We start from the raw sequence: 13195 nt of genomic DNA, 5'->3' as shown, positions 1-13195 counted from the left end.
ATTTTTAAATATGCCTTTTTTTAAATGATCCTGCTTTTCATAGAAGTCTGTTGCTAGCAGAAGTTGTATTATTTGCCTGAATATTTCGGAAGTAGAAATTCACATTGCCTTGTACACGATTTCTTAACCTTTTGCCAAACGGCATGCAAAATACCATTTTAGAGAGGTTTATTGATGATGAGAAAATATTTTCATAGGTCGTTCTTTGAAGGGGAAAAACAGCAAACATGCATTCCTCTTAATAAATTATATTTACTTTGTTCTGCAAAGCATGTAACATGGAAAACAGATGTGTAGATTGTACGAAATGCTGGTTTTTATCTTGTATCGGTGTGTCATCTTGTCGTTACGGAGCCCACATTGTATCAAAATATGAGTTGGGGGGGAAAGAGCAATTTATTCTGTAGTTATCAGTCTGGATTAGAGCCTTGTGATAAAGTGGGCTGCTTAAGAACAAGCGCTCCCGCACCTTTGCACTGACAAATAAAAATGTATAGAGAGACGCCACCAGATCTGTAAAGCCGCTGCTCTAGATTGTGAAACGTTGACTTTGCAGCTGTGTTCATAGCCTTGTTTTTTTTCATGAACAGTTATCTGTTTTAATGACAGGTGGTCACTAGCTGCCGAGAAAACATCCAGCACTGGTAAGTGAAAAATGTTTGAATGCATGCCTCAAATGCCAGTGAAAATAATCAGTGGGTTGGATCCAGCCAGGTGTTTCCACTCCAATCTCATCCGGTGTTCCTCCTAGCTGTTGCCCCCCACCCCACGTGGCTTGTAGGCCCCATGATCCCCAGCATATCCTCTTTGAGTCATCAAAGGGTATCCCCCTTCTTACTTTTTCACCAGCAGAAAAGCTGGTTTGAGCCAACCCTATGGATCTCCTTTAGAAAAACTGGGCAAATTCTAATACTATGGTTTTTAGAGTAACATTTTACTGGTTTAATTAAATTGCACCCTCCTACATTCTTATCCAGCTGCCCCAATTCATCATGATAAGTGTAGTTTTAAGATGTGTGTCCCTTAAAAAAATATGCACACAGTTAATCCAGTTTCTTCTCTCACCCCAAACACATAGAAACAGTGCACTCCGTAGCAGAGCTACACTCTTCTAAGTCCACTGAAGTTTGTGGGTTTACAAGGGAGTAACTCTGCTCAGGATTGTACTAAAAGTCTCCAAAATGTCTTTAGGTCCCCACAGGTCAGCTATTTATGTGGACTACTGTCCCTGGAACACAAAATCTCCATTGTACGGATGGAGTTTAGAGAATCAAGCCTGTACTTTAAAAAAATGTGAGCGAAAGAATGGTTTTTCCTCCAGTTTTCTCCAATTGCTGGAAAAAATACACTAGTGTAAAGCCTAAGGTGAACCTTTGTATACCAAGAGGCTATTAGCCCTTAAATTATCATCTCCGTCTATTCTGCATGGCTTGTTTAATGCTTTTTAGTTAATAGGAAGCGTCTTAGTTAAATAAAAGTTTCATACAGTATCCAAAGGGAAAAAATATATTTAACAGTGAACAGTTTCTTATGAGTTACTGCGAGAGAACACTTGATCTTAACAGATACCAAATTATTCTTCATCCATGCTGCGTTTACTAGGGTTTTACGGAGAGAACAACAGGAGCACTCTTGATTATTGTCTGCAGGGTTATTGCAGAATCGCAGCAAACTGGCCCCCTTTAGTGAAGAGATTAAACTTTTGGTTATACACCATCAAGCATATAATATTTTAAATTTATTTTAAGAGGCTTTTTTCTTCATGCCTGAAAGACCTCTGAGCAAATAATTTATAGTTCGTGTGTATCAAATATTATTTTTTTAAGTTTAAATGCACATAAGCTCCAAGCAGTGGATAAGAAGAATGAGGAGGAGGAGGGGGGAATCAAGGCCATCTATACGCCTCATCATATTAAATTGTGACTATTGGTTTGTAGAAAATAGTCTAAAACTAATACGTTTTGCCAGTGTTTAAAATTCAGGAGCTGCATTAATTTCCAATATGATGGATATTATAGTGGTGTCCACTAGTGCTCTTGGAGTCGAAATTTATCAGCATTTCCATAATATGTTTCTGGTTACTACCGTCTTGGACTGTCCACACTGATATAATGTAATGTGGCATTTGGTATAAAAGCTCTACAGATTGCAATAGAACACTGTTTTTCTTTAAGCAGTGGTCTAATATGATAGCCAGGGTAGTGTTAAGCTGATCAGTCGGAAAGGTTTTGCAAATATTTCTCACCTTCTCCCGCCTGCAATTCTTTTCACACACACACACCCCGTTTCATGTAGTGGTTAGGAGTGCGGACTCTAATCTGGGAGAACCGGGTTTGGTTCCCCACTCCTCCGCATGCAGCTGCTGGTGTGACCTTGGGTCAGTTACAAGTTGTTTCAGAGCTGTTCTCTCAAGGGCAGTTCTCCAGAGAGCTCTCTCAACCCCACCTACCTCACTGGATGTCTCTTGTGGGGTGGGGAAGGGAAAAGAGATTGTAAGCCACTCTGAGACTCCTTTGGGTAGTGAAGGGTGGGGTATAAATCCAATCTCCTCCTCCTTTTTGTAATTTGTTTTGCTCTTCTTTGGGATAGAAGAAGAAGAAGAGGAAGAGGAGTCTCAGAGTGGCTTACAAACTCCTTTCCCTTCCCCTCCCCACGACGGACACCCTGTGAGGTAGGTGGGGCTGAGAGAGCTCTGACAGAAACTGCTCTTTTTCAAGAACAGCTGTGCCAGAACTATGGCTTGCCCAAGGTCATCCAGCAGGTGCAAGTGGAGGAGTGGGGAATCACTGTTATCCTGTTATCAAGGCAAAAGCATGGAGTTCCCTCACCCGAACACAACCATGATTAGTTTGACTAGCGTGGGCAAACTTATGGAAAACATTGAATGTCATAACTGTGCACAGATGAAGTGTGGTGGCACTTGTAGATGCAGGCCATCCACACTGCACTGTTTCATAGGGGGACCCATATGTGAATGCACAGCTTGATCCACATTCTGTTCCAGCTGGTCATACTGAACTAGAGCTGGGCCAGGGATCACCATGGCAAGGCAGAGAGCACCTCCATGCTTGCCTAGGCAATGGTCGCAAACAGTTAAGAATGCACAAAAGAATAGAAAGTCGAGGGGTTATTTTTGCACATGTTTTTAACCCTCCCTGAGAAGGCAACGTCCGCCTTGAAAACCCAACTCTGCACCTATTTGACGTAGTGCTAACCCAGAAGGCATACAGACTTCTGTAAAATAGTTTGGGAAAGACATTCAACATGTTAAAAGACTTTGTTTACATTGTGCACAATGCTCCCTCTAAGTTGTGGTGTCTTGCGAGCAAAAGTTCTACTTTATGAGCTACTGGCATTAAAGCTGTGAGCGAGCGATGTGGCTGCTGCATAAATTAGTTTGCTCTGGAGCCGTCCTTCCTGAGCTGAGATAAAAGTGTGTGAGCCAGAGGCTAAAAAACTGTGAGCTAGCTCACACTAACTCAGCTTAGAGGGAACACTGATTATGCACACAGACTGTTTTTATCCCAGGATTTGGGAATATCTTAAAAGCTTTACTCAGATAGGTTGCTTTTTTTTGCAACCACGGTGTCCCTCCCCCCCAAACTTCTACATCCAGATTCCAGTTTAAAAATGTAATCATCCACATTGGTCTTGCAGTCAATGCTCCCTCTAAGCTGTGGAGTCTCGTGAGCAAAAATTCTACTTTGTGAGCTACTGGCATTAAAGTTGTGAGTGAGAAATTTAGCTGCTGCATACATGAGTTTGCTCTGAAGCCGTCCTTCCTGAGCTAAGACAAAAATGTGTGAGCTGGAGGCTAAGAAACTGTGAGCTGGCTCACACTAACTCAGCTTAGAGGGAACACTGCTTGCAGTCCATTGTTATTTAGGATTGACAGTAACCTGAGTTCAATTTTCCAACAGGAAGAAGGTGGAGAGCGACTACGAAGCTCTTCAAGAACGACTGAATACATTGCCAGATAAACTCTCATACGATATCATGGTAGGTATTGTGGTGTTCGGTGGAGTCAGACAGCAGATGTAATGCTCATGACACCCTAACTGTGGTTAAAAACCTGGAAGTGCCTAGAAAGTTCATGTACTACTACTTCTGCCCTCTTTTTATCTTGTCTGCTCCTTTCTTTCCTCCCTGCCCTTTTTGAAGGGTACAGCAACATAGGTACATTGATGCTGACGCTAACCATGGCTAGTTCAAACCAGAGAATGCAAATATCCTTCTAACCCCGGTTGCAGCTCTGGTTGGTATTATCATCAGCACAACGATGGCACTGCGTTATGCGTAACCTCAGAAAGGCAGTGAAGAAGGGGGAGAGTCTTGTAAAAAAGGAAGCGGGAAGGAGCATACAAACTTTTGAGTGTTTCCTTGAGGTCCCAATCGTGATAAGGAGATTTGGAATGTTATACCTGCATTGGATTTATTCACAGCAACAATGTTTTACTTCAGGTATCGCCATATTGTAGTTCGCAGCGATTGATTACAGACCGTGTTAAATGTATGTTTTCCTTCTCCTCCATCTACTTTTCTTCAAATCCATAATAAATTATAACCTCAGAATTCTTGACAGACAGACTAAGACAAAGTCAGACACATTTGATAAGGCCTGTTTATTATATGGAAGGCTGTAATTAAATCTGCAATACACAATAATTTCCTGTGAGGTGGAGAAGCAGGCAATCATATTCCCTGATCCATGGAATTTTAAGACTCAAATACCGACTTACACTGAAAGCTAATTTCTGTTCTAAGATGCTTCGCTCTTGTCATAGAGATCTCTCCCTGCCCCTCTGCCACTTAGGAGACCTCAGGGCCAAACCACATGTGATCTCCAGGCACATAAATGAAGTGCAAAAAACGTAGCCACGGGGATCAGGGAAATTACATTGGCGCTGTGACACTAAGGAACGACAGCGGGGTCTACGTCCCCGACCTAAAGTGTTTTCATAAGATGAAATGTCCCTTTCATACGATGAAATGTTCAGTTATGTCCAGGTTGTGTGGTAGAAAAAAAGAAAAGGTACCGAGGTTGTGCCTTGTTTTCCCCTGTGTCCCTTCAGAAATTCAAAGCAGCTGGATGAGAGGATCTTCTTGGAGAAAAGGATATGGAGGGAAAGATCTTAAACCCCTGTTCCATTCCCTTGGGTCTGCAGCCTCAATCCACATTGGCCCCTTGGGTCTGATTTTTTGCAGCCATGTTACCTACCTGGGGCTCCAGTGGCAAATCCTCAGGATCACAGCTAGTGTGGTGTAGTGGCTGAGAGCCGTGGACTCTAATCTGGAGAACCAGGTTTGATTCCTTACTCCTCCACTTGAAGCCTCTTGGGTGACCTTGGGCCAGTCACAGTTCTCTCAGAACGCTCTCAGCCCCACCTACCTCACAAGGTGACTGTTTTGAGGAGAGGAAGGGAAGGTGATTGTAAGCCAGATTCCTTAGGGCAGTGATGGCGAACCTTTTAGAGACCGAGTGCCCAAACTGCGACCCAAAACCCACTCATTTATCGCAAAGTGTCAACACGGCAATTTAACCTGAATACTGAGGTTTTACTTTAGAAAAAACAACTCATACATTAACTTAAGAGGATCCAAACAAAGTAAGGAAAGCAATCCCAAATGCTTTCATTTACTTAAAATTATTTGGCAGAGGATTCGACACTTTAATGATGGTCTGGGCCTGGCTGGGGCGATGGCACCCGTGCCCACAGAGAGGGCTCTGAGTGCCACCTCTGGCACCCGTGCCCTAGGTTCGCCACCACTGCCTTAGGGTATAGAAAAGCGGGGTATAAAAAACCCTCTTCCAAAATATTGTCAGACCCTCCCTTGAGGTGCCACTCCTGTTGGGATCTCAGTGTGTTTGCAGGCTAACTGTATGTAGGCCCCTAAACTTTTATTTCAGTGCACCCACAAAGATTACATGCCCTGCTTATATAGGAACCAAAAGGTCCATAGGAGGTATACTGGAAGGTGACATCAACTAACATGTTGATGGGACTGTGCCTAGTAGCCTCTCTGGCCAACATGGGGATGTCTGAAGTTGTGAAGGGCCCTACACATAACAAAGGTAATACTGTAGATTTAATCTTTTGCACATGATCTTTATTTATTTTATTAAGATTTGTATCCCGCCCACTCTGCATAGCAGGCTCAGGGCGGGTCCCATCATACATTGTATAGAAAAAACAGTTAAAACTGATTAAAATACATCAAATAAAATATACAGAGCCTCTGACCAGAGCCTCAACAGATGAGGTAGTTGGGGTTCCAAGTAATTCAGATCTGACTCACTGGAGGGGGAGGCCCAATAAAATATGGATGTCTGCCACCTCAGCTAAAAGCCTGGTGGAAGAGCTCCATCTTGCAGGTCCCGCAGAACTTTAAATGGTCCTGTAGGGCCGTGATCTCATATGGGAGCTTATTCCACTAGGTAGGGCTCAGGGATGAGAAGGCCATGGCCCTAGTCGAGGCTAGACAGACGTCCCTGGGGCCAGGAGCCACTGGGAGATGCTGGTTTGCCAATCATAGAGTCCTACGGGGTTCATAAGGGGAAGATCGGGTCAGGGGTTAGAGGTTTGGCCTGTAGTGGGGTCTGACCATTGCCTACTCAAGACACAGGTGTAGCACTGGTGCTCTGCGAGAGGGAGGGGGCTAGTGAAATTAATCCGTCTATGGTGACAAATGGACCCAATTGGCTTCCAGAATGCTTTAGGGCAGGGGTGTCATTCGTTATGAGGGCCGCATCTGACATAAATGAGACCTTGTTGGGCCGGACCATGTGTGTCATAAAATGTAATGCCAGGTAGCAGAGATATAAACTTTATAAAGGACACAAACGGGTTTTTTAACTTAAAAACATGCTTAAAACATTAGCACTCTTGCAATATTTTGTTTATTTAACAGTGTCTGATAACTGACACCTCTTGCTCTGAATTATTGCATCAAAATGTCTGTGCTGCTGCAATCTTGAGTATGCTGTCTTGAGTGTGTGTATCTGTAAGCTGCAAACCTACAATGACGCAGCAGCAGCAGAACTGGAAGAAGAAGCAGAAGACAGCCAGTTCCACTGCGGGCCTGATAGAAGCCCTCCGGGGGCCTTATCCGGCCCCCAAGCCACATGTTTGACACCCCTGCATTAGGGGATTTTCAGATCCCAACAAACAGCTCTGCTGAGGCTGCAGTGAAAGCATGGAACCAGAAGCTCCTGGAAGCTATTGACACAATTGCTCCTCATTGTCCACTCCCAACCTCTTGGCAGAATTTCAGCACCTTGGATAAGTGATTGGAAGGGGGCTGGAAGATGCCTAGAACAGTGTTGGTGGAAAACTAGAACTGAATTGCACAGAATAGCCTACAGAGCTTATTGGAAGACCTATGAAGCAGCAGGAAAAGCAAAAAGCCAAAGAAATACTACTTTGCTGCTATCATAGCGTCAGCTAATTCTCGCCTAGCTCAACTGTTCAAAGTAGCTCAGTGCTTGCTGGCCCTGAAGTCCGAATCTCTGGATTTAGAGGAACTAGTGATTAGTTGTGATGCCTTTGTAAAGTTATTTGCTGACAAAATCTACCAAATGTGTTTCTGACTTGGATGCCGGTGGCATACAGTGACGACACTTGGAGGAAAAAACACCTGGATCATTTTGATCCGCTGTCTACAATGGCTGTTGACAGGATCTTAGGCTGTAAAGTGGATTCATACCCTTGTTGGTTGTTGAAAGCAAGACTCGGATCATTGCTTTTGGAGACCAACTATCACCAGTGTGGGACTTGCCTGGCGGGGGTTCCACAAGGTTCAGTCTTATCCTCCACGTTAGTCAATCTCTACGTAAAGCCCTTCAGGCCTCTCTGATTCTGTTAAGAGCCTTGGGGTCCCACTGGAACCAGCATGACTACTAGGGAAGCAAGCCAGTGCAGCCACAAAAAAAGCATCCTACCAACTTTACCTATCCTGGCAGTTGGCACCCTATCTTGGATCTGTGTCATGGTTATCTTGAGGCGAGAGTACTGTAATGCACTTTGCATGGGTCTTCCCTTGAAATCACCTTGGAAGCTCCAGGTGGTACAAAAGGAGGCAGCCCGATTACTAGTGGGTACCAGGCAGAATATGCTTGACTCCCATCCTGTAGTCAGTCCATTGGCTACTCATCAGTTAATGGGCTCAGTTCAAGGTGCTGGTCATCACCTGCAAGGCCCTTTGTGGCCTGCATCCCAAATACCTGTGGGGGACCACCTCTGCTACTATTCTCCACCACGGCAAATTCAGTTGACTGAATAGAACCTTTTAAAGATTCTTCCATGCAGACTGGCAACTGCCCACTCATGTACATTCTCTGTTGTAGCTTCCGTTTCGGGAAGGGCCTAGCTGAGGAGGGTAGGACAGCTTTCACAGTACTAACATTCGGCACAATGTGTCAAATAAAAATATTCAGGCAGGCATTCTTGTACTGGAATAGATAACAGGAGAGGACAATTAAGAAGAGCACCTTCATACGGTGGTGGGTAGTGCATCCCCTATGCCAGTGGTGGCGAACCTATGGCACGGGTGCCAGAGGTGGCACTCAGAGCCCTCTCTGTGGTAAGGCGTGCCATCGCCCCAGCCAGGCCCAGACCATCATTAAAGTGTCAAATTCTCTGCCAAATAATTTTAAGTAAATGAAAGCATTTGGGATTGCTTTCCTTACTTTGTTTGGATCCACTGGTGCTGCGGTGGCTCAAGTGGTTAAGACCCTGAACTGCAGGCTGTGGGAGGTCGGTAGTTCAGCGGTTCGAGACCCGAGTGTGCCGCATGACGGAGTGAGCTCCCGTCTCTAGTTCCAGCTCCTGCCGACCTAGCAGTTCGAAAGCAAGAAATTGCAAGTAGATAAATAGGTACCACTTCGGTGGGAAGGTAACAGCATTCTGTGCGCCTTGGTGTTTAGTCTTGCTGGCCACATGACCACGGAAACGTCTTTGGACAGCACTGGCTCTTCGGCTTTGAAACGGAGATGAGCACCGCAACCCTAGAGTCAGATTCGACTGGCTTTCGAGCAAGGGAGACCTTTACCTTTACCTTAAGTTAATGTATGAGTTGTTTTTTCTAAAGTAAAACCTCAGTATTCAGGTTAAAATGCCATGTTGGCACTTTGCGATCAATAAGTGGGTTTTGGGTCGCAGTTTGGGCACTCGGTCTCTAAAAGGTTCGCCATCACTGCCCTATACCTTTGTAAACCTGCATTCTGCATTGCTGATGCTATGCCAGCCTGGGCAGTTGGCTGTTCACACATTGTCATTCAGTTTTTGTATTCCTAGTCCTACCGCATTGTTCAATTGCATTCTTGATTGTATGTCTTATACTGTATCAGGGGTCCCCAGCATGGTCCTTGTGGGCGCCATTGGCAACCACCGACACCTTTTCTGGCACCCACCGAGTATTTTTAGAAGTGGGTGGGGCCAGGCCAGGTGGAGCTTTTTCCCTGCAGGGCCATTGGAGATCTGATTGGCTGTACAGAGTTTTTAAAAGTCAGCAACAGCAGCCATCACAGCATAAGAATCTTTACTCTGTGTGTGTGTGTGCGCGCGCAAGAAAATGGTTTTTTATATGTTCTTTTAAAAAGGCATCCTATTAAACAGAGCTTCTGCCTGAAATGTTGAAGATTTACTTAGAATTATGCGTAATCTCACTCCCTGACATTTTGTGGTTGGCTCCGCCTCCCTCAGCAGTGATTTTTGTGGTTGGGCCGGCAACCCTGTGTTAGAAGTCCAAAGGTGTTCACTGCCTTGAAAAGGCTGGGGACCCCAATACTGTATGTACATGCTTGCATTATTCAGTTTTGTACTCCTAGTCCTGGAGCTGCGGTGGCTCAAGTGGTTAAGACGCTGAGCTGCAGGCTGTGGAAGGTCAGTAGTTCAGCAGTTCGAGACCTGAGTGTGCCGCATGACGGAGTGAGCTCCCGTCTCTAGTTCCAGCTCCTGCCAGCCTAGCAGTTCGAAAGCAAGAAATTGCAAGTAGATAAATAGGTACCACTTCGGTGGGAAGGTAACAGCGTTCTGTGCGCCTTGGTGTTTAGTCATGCTGGCCACATGACCACGGAAACGTCTTCGGACAGCGCTGGCTCTTGGGCTTTGAAACGGAGATGAGTACCGCAACCCTAGAGTCGGATTTGACTGGCTTTCGAGCAAGGGAACCTTTACCTTTACCTTTTTACTCCTAGTCCTATAGTTTTACCCATTCAATGTCTTATACTGTATGGTGATGTCCCCTCCATCTTGTTTTGTAATCTGCCTTGCGTCTCAGTGAGAGAGATGGGCTATAACCAGTGTTCCCTCTGAGCTGAGTTAGTGTGAGCTAGCTAGTTTTTTAGCCCCCGGTTCACACATTTTTGTCTTAACTCAGGAAGGATGGCTCCAGAGCAAACTAATTTGTGCAGCAGCCAAATCGCTCGCTGACAACTTTAATGCCAGCAGCTCACAAAGTAGAATGGTCGCTCACAAGACTCCACAGCTTAGAGGGAGCCTTGGCTATAACTAAGCTAAATAAATAAATCGAGGCACTAACCCTTTCCCTGCCACAGCAGCTATGAAAGGCCAACCACCCAGTGTCAGAGAGGCAGGGGGTGTCGGGAGACAGGTGCTGACACCATCATTTGCCTGTTTCAGGATCAGCCCAGAGTTGTCCCTTAGTTTGTTGCTGAGTTTGTGTGTGTGTGTGTGTTCAGTATTTTTAAAACCCATTTTTTTCCAGTCTGTTTCCTTCTCTCTTCACACATGTATCTTCTCATGAGTCCCACGTATTTTAATTTTTTAAAAAATTAAAGCCAACATGCTGTAGGGGTTAACGTGTCAGACAAGGATCTGGGAGAACCAGATTCAGATCCCTACTTTGCAATAAAGTCTTGCTGGGTGACCTTGGGCCGGTCCCACACACTCAGCCTAACCTACCTCATAAGGCTGCTGTGAGGCTAAAATGGAGGAGAGGAGGGCTACATAAGCCACCTTGAGTCCCCATTGGGGAGAAAGTTTGGGGTATAAATACTCTGTGTAATCTGATTTGAGTCTGCCAGTGAGAATGGCAGACTATACATAATGTAAATTAAATAAATGAAATACATAAATAATTGAAAGGTGTAGGAATTTGGGATTTTTTGTTATTGTTTAATGGACCATTTTATGAATGTTGTGAGTTGTTTTGTGGGTCAAAGGAGTTTAAAAAGTGGGATACGGTCTCATGCACGAATGTCGTGGCTTGGCAAAAACAGACGTCTGTTTCCTTTCATTTGCTTTCCGGTTCCATGATGATACTGAACTGGGTACCAGAGGCAAGCTACTTTTTAAACCTGGAATTCTGATACTTAGATTCTATTAGAGTAACTTGGGGTGACGGCACAGAGACGTTTTCTGTGATCCGAGCTTCAAAGTTAGCTCATTCTGGGATCTGTTAACTTGAGTATGTAAGATCACAGGCTCTAAAAAAAAATTTGTTTGGTTGGGATCTTGCAGCACAGTCCTATGGAGGTCTACCCAGAAGTAGCCATGGTGGTGGTGGAAAGTGCCATCAAGTCACTGTCGATTTATAGTGGCCATGTCGAAGTTTCAAGGCAAGAGATGTTCAAAGGTGGTTTGCTATCAACTGCCTCTGCATGGCAAACCTGGACTTCCTCAGTGGTCTTCCATCTAATTCCTAACCAGGGTTGACCCTGCTTAGGTCCTGAGATCTGATGAGATCAGGCCAGCCTGGGCCATCCAAGTAGCCATAGGATTGTTCTGTTCTACAACATTCCGTGGCCCTGGTCACACTAGCGGGAAAAGCCACGGCAGAAGTGTGGCTTTTTAGAGCCGCAGCAAATTGAAGCGCGGCATCGGGATCAGACAGATCCCCCGAGCCGCGCCGCATTTCCTCCCCGGCATGATCACATGCCGAGGGGGAAGCGGTGGGATGAAGGGCGAGGCAGCTGCGCAGTTGTGCGCATGCGCAGTGTGGCAGGGCCTCGCATACCACGGAATACGGGTGCTTCGGCGATCACACGGCCGCCCATGCTGTGTGTTTACCAGTAAGTAGTAGTCTTTTGCAGGTCTCTTTTAAATCCGCGTTTTCAGCTGGTAGCAATGGTTTGGGGGCGGGGGGTGACGCTTGCCAGATGTTGGCATCTGATCGTGCCGGTTTAATCCGCCCTCAACTCGTCTGTTTTGCGGGGCAAATCCTCCCGTGTGACTGGGGCCAATACTGGCCACTTTTAGATAGGGGTTATAGATGAAGCTGGGATTTTGTTGTGCTGGATTGCCCTTAATTTCATACCTTTCCTTTGTTACATTGACAGGTACCTTTTGGTCCCCTTGCTTTCATGCCAGGAAAACTGGTCCATACCAATGAGATCACAGTTCTTCTTGGGGACAACTGGTTTGCAAAATGTTCAGCGAAGCAGGCCAGCGGTCTGGTGGAACACAGGAAAAAACGTAGGTACCTTTCCCCAGTGATGGATGTCAGTTTACGAAATGCTGACTCAATCACCCATGTGGGTTTAAAATCTCCCTCGGGTTAATGGTTTACACTTAAACCACAAATAAAGAATTCTTTCTTGTGTTAAGAAATAATGAATTGGAATATGAAAACCTCAACTTCGCATATTTGCTTGGTAATCGAACCTGTGCGTGTGTATGTAACAATTTTCTTGTGATGCAATGCTTCAACTGAACTCATGAAATGGTGGTACTTGATTACATTAACATATGGTACTGTAATATTTCTCAATTGTAAATTGCAGTAGGCAGTCGTTAATACAAATATTGGCACCAGTCAAAATTGACTGCTGGTGTAGAATGTGGTAACAAGAAACTGTTTTTTTACATTCTCTGGTTTTATGCATGGTTTGTTTACTGTATCGCTTCTGTGTTTTATTAACAATTAAGAGGTTATCATAGTGGTTTTCTGTTTCCCCCCGATTAGCTATGCTGTTCTGTTAACCTTTTTTTAAACGTTAAAAAGGCTGGATAGAAAATTTAGCAGATACTAGCCCCCACCCAGATAACTTCCAAGCTGTTAAAGTTTGGCTTTTCATGCCAGATTTGATTTTTATGTCCCACAGGAGAGAGAATTATTGAGATGTCTTGGGTTTTTTTTAAGCGTTCAACAGAGTATTAGAATTACTGGGCAGTTTAGATGTGGAACGCCAGAGAAATGGGAAAGCATCTTTAGAACTCTTGCTGGCTGTTGATAG

At 44.8% G+C, this 13195-nt stretch overlaps 1 protein-coding gene across 1 annotated transcript in view; it reads left to right on the top strand.

Annotated features, from left to right (window-relative positions):
- The window catches only part of URI1 (URI1 prefoldin-like chaperone), a 69243-nt gene that overhangs the window by 26556 nt on the left and 29492 nt on the right, over positions 1-13195 (top strand). Inside the window, exons 2-4 of the mRNA XM_015412126.1 lie at positions 610-644; positions 3921-3999; positions 12299-12434. Of these exons, the coding sequence (XP_015267612.1) occupies positions 610-644; positions 3921-3999; positions 12299-12434 (250 nt within the window). The remainder of the gene's footprint in view (positions 1-609; positions 645-3920; positions 4000-12298; positions 12435-13195) is intronic.

The sequence above is a fragment of the Gekko japonicus genome, unplaced genomic scaffold, assembly GCF_001447785.1.
Source record: "Gekko japonicus isolate JY-2015 unplaced genomic scaffold, Gekko_japonicus_V1.1 scaffold2067, whole genome shotgun sequence".
Taxonomy (NCBI): domain Eukaryota; kingdom Metazoa; phylum Chordata; class Lepidosauria; order Squamata; family Gekkonidae; genus Gekko; species Gekko japonicus.
The sequence above is the reverse complement of the archived record's forward strand: the minus strand, read 5'-3'. Positions and strand labels throughout refer to the sequence as shown.